This window comes from Cibotium barometz, chromosome 40, assembly GCF_041138505.1.
Source record: "Cibotium barometz isolate CiBa-2024 chromosome 40, ASM4113850v1, whole genome shotgun sequence".
NCBI lineage: Eukaryota > Viridiplantae > Streptophyta > Polypodiopsida > Cyatheales > Cibotiaceae > Cibotium > Cibotium barometz.
In genome coordinates, this window is record NC_141085.1 from 20,784,696 (window position 1) to 20,788,300 (window position 3,605).

At 42.6% G+C, this 3,605-nt stretch overlaps 1 protein-coding gene across 2 annotated transcripts; it reads right to left on the bottom strand.

Moving 5' to 3' along the window:
* Window positions 1-476: 476 nt before the first annotated feature.
* LOC147615297 (uncharacterized) lies at window positions 477-3,010 on the bottom strand. 2 transcript variants are annotated; one of them, XR_015262822.1, is made up of 3 exons: window positions 2,769-3,010; window positions 694-819; window positions 477-560 (listed from the first exon to the last, which is right to left on the bottom strand). XR_015262822.1 is itself a non-coding variant. In XM_086779373.1 (2 exons), the coding sequence occupies exon 2, from the start codon at window positions 2,366-2,368 to the stop codon at window positions 1,481-1,483; it is 888 nt and encodes a 295-aa protein (XP_086635499.1). In that variant the 5' UTR covers window positions 2,369-2,498; window positions 2,769-2,973; the 3' UTR covers window positions 854-1,480. The 2 variants fall into 2 exon arrangements, 1 of the variants encoding a protein (XP_086635499.1); XM_086779373.1 differs by lacking the exons at window positions 477-560; window positions 694-819 and adding an exon at window positions 854-2,498 and having other exon boundaries at window positions 2,769-2,973.
* Between the last annotated feature and the right edge of the window lie 595 nt (window positions 3,011-3,605).

Genomic DNA, 3,605 nt, shown 5'->3' on the forward strand with positions numbered 1-3,605 from the left:
GCCAACAAATGCTGACTGGCCTCACTGATAACTGAGGCATCATGAGCTGAAGCCATCAGTCTTAGATAGGAGTAGGTTCTCTTGATGCCATAAGGGCTAGAGTTCTATCTGAAAGCTTCTGGATAGGCATCAGGCGAGCCTACTCCTAGTAGCAATGCATGAACATGTTAGCTGTGTGATCCTCATCGCATAGCATTAAAGTGCAACAACACACAACATATATCATTATATTCTGGACAACACATGTATGAGCTCAACACAAAAGTACCCTCAGTAATACCGCAGTACAATCTTTACAAGATTCATTTCCTTACAACTAGCACTATGCCTCTGCTTAGCAGAGTACCCTCTCTTGCACTCAAGCAACCCTCTCCCTTCTTTTGCCTTTTTTATCCATGCTCCCTTATCCAGGTACTACCCATTGTAAAAGGTTGTTACGATTCAAGACCACCGGATATACCATCAATGATATACCAGCTCATGATATACCAGCTCATGATATGAGTTATCAATGAGGCCACTTAGCATTCGTGTGGCAGTGAACTATGGGGCCTGTTCACCTGCCCAACAACTTCAAGGTATTTTAGAGAATGGTGAATGTACGAATGTACATTGGTTATAAAGAAGATGAAAAAGGTTAACGATTCTTGATATAAGCAGTGATGCAAATTTGATGAAGGTACAAGCAAAAACCTGAGAATTGCAGGAAACGCTCCTTGCGTGCTGGAAGTTCTATGAAGTTTGCTAAGCAATGCTTCTTTGTTGCTAAACCATTCAACATTACGAGCTCAGGCATCACTGCTGCTGCTGTTCATTCAGCTACATTCCATTAAAAACAAACATTATTCTAGGATACCAATGAAATAAAATCATTTCCTGGTGGTTGTCTGATTTTCAAAACATGAAATGACTACATGCATGAATAGCAGAGAGCCTGCACAAGAGATATCTCAAGGTGCAGCAAGACGTATACAATACATCTCCCTTAATTCAACATCCACGAGACCCAACCAGAGGTGGTGCACCTGACATAAAAGAGAACTTTACTTATGACTATTAGTGAAGTCTCATATGATCAAGAAAGCAGATTAATGTGCTTCATAAGCATGAACCCTCGCTTTAACATGAGCCTTTCCAAATGATGATCTGTGCGCAGCAAGACCCTTGAGGCACTGCTGGTTCAGCTGATTGAGATGGATGATACTTTGTTGTTGGGATCTAGTTCTATCTTTTGTTGTTGGACTCTAGATAGCCCTTTTTTGCTGGTTATAGGCACTCCTCTTCAAAGAGTTGCCAAGTAGTAGTACATATTTTTAATCTTTAAATGTATTTTTCCCTTTTCCTTGGAAAAAAAAAGACCCTCCACTGCTCATATAGATTGAACACACATGCTACGTGTGCGACCTGTGCGACCCCATGAGCCCTTAAGGTCGTACATGCCACAACCTAGCATCATGTAATTTAATGGAAAGAAACCAACTCATCTCATCTCTGAATCAGAAAAGCTAGAAGGCACTGTTTTTCTCTTTCTGCTTTTCCCTGCCTTACTTTGAAGTTTGGCTATTTCAAGTTGCATGTCTGTATAGATTTCCATCTTTGCAAGCTCGATCCTGGCATAAACATCAGAAAATCCTACTATTGCATCAGCCAAAGCCTGCACAGGATGGGGACTTACTTGCCTTGTCTTCTTTGCAAGCACTTTAAGGATTGTCTCAGACAATTGCTCCAGTTTTTTCTGACAACTGCCATAAACAGGATCCCGGCTTCCTTTCTGGCTGTGGCTAGGCATATCTGAATCGTCATCATCCAATGACTTGTGGTCGGAATTTTCTAGTGCTGTTTTTTCTTTTCTTTGAGAAGAACCCCCTTGTTCACTTTCACTGCCAGCAGAATCTCTTGCGGAAGGGGACTCTTCACCCTTCTCAGAAGAGCTGATTTGGTGTTCCTCCTCATTGACGGCTAGAGAAACATTGCGCCCGACATCAAGAAGGGTTACCAATTTGGCTTGCTTGGGGGCTGTTCTGACTGTTTTTCGTACGGATGTGATGATTTCATCCAGTTTTTTAAAGAAAGGCCATGTGCTGGACATAGCCCCAGCACCCACGAGCCTCATTTTCTCTGTTTTGTACCTCTTCTTCAAACTATCAATCTTATCCCTGCATTGCTTCACTGTTTTTGGGTGCCTCTGCACCTCGCATAGGGAGTTCACACTCTGGACTACCGCTTCCCAATCTGTGTTCCTAAGCAGCCCTCTCCCAAGTACATACTTTTCCCCATATTTGTCTAGCAGGCAGAAAACCGCATCAGGGGTCCATTCACATGTGCTGTTGGACTTCGATTTCCGCCCACCATCATCATCACTTCCCATGATGGGCAAGGGCGATCAAGATCCTCCTGCTGAACTAGCCTCTTTTACAGTTTGGTACCTGGTTCTAAGGACTATGAGGGACTGTGTGTAACAAATGTTACATCAAAGGCACGTCTATTGAGCCTTGGGCCTGCAAACACAAGCAAAGACATGCTGCACGTGATGGTAGACCTGGGGGTCTGTCTTAAATTGAGGCTTTTTAACGCAAACACCACAGCGCCCGCCCCCCCCCCCCCGGGCGCCCCGCCTCGCACAGAAAACCCTCAAAAACAAAACAAAAAAAGGCCCAAAAGAAAATGATTGGCACATCTTTACATCTACACAAATAAGGGAGAAAAAACAGCCAAAAAAATATCAGGGCCTCTGCAAGCTTCCTTGTATGCAGAGATCGACAACTTACCTGGCTAACAAAAGCCTGGAGAGAGGGCGTTTGGATCGTCTCCGGTCATTCTTCTTCTTCTTCTTCTTCTTCTTCTTTAAAAGGGCACCTACAAAAGAGAGAAGAAGAGCTTTGGAAGTGGAAGAGAGAAGAAGAGCTTTGGAAGTGGAGGATACAGTAGCATGGAAAAGCGAGCACCCACCGCAGGGCGAGGGGGGGCGAAACCGAGAACGAGGGCCATAGTTGCGGTCCTCAAAAGTGGAATATGAGTAAAAAATAGAAACACAATTAATTAAAAATTTCAGTTTCCTGTCAAAGGTTTAAAAAAACACATCAACTAATTAATGGAATTTCTTTTTCACTCATTGTGTGCCCTTATTTGAGACTATTAAATCGGCTTGACTAAGGCTTTCGTGTGACATTTCAATTGTGGAATGATGACAGATGGAGTTGCCTCCTTGTATAAGAGTTTTATCCTCTTCTTTATGGCACCCCTTTTGGTTTCCTCAGTGACATACTCATATGACTGCCACTTGATTTATGCACAATTTGCATCATTTAGTTACCTTGGATAGAAAAATGGCCTTAGACATTGAGAACATTTTCCCAACAACAAGCAATCCATGTTATGGCATTCAGTATTGGTTAGCTTTGGACACACTGTTGAAGTCCAACGATCTATTTTACATATGTGTATATGCTAGTGTAAACAACACACTTTTCTTGCCCATCAAGTCTGCACACCATACAAACACAATCACATACATCTCCATGTAGGGATAGTCTCATGGAGTTCACAACTAGACAAAACAAATCCATTCGAGCATGGTACACAATTTCTTTCCTTTAATTTTCTCA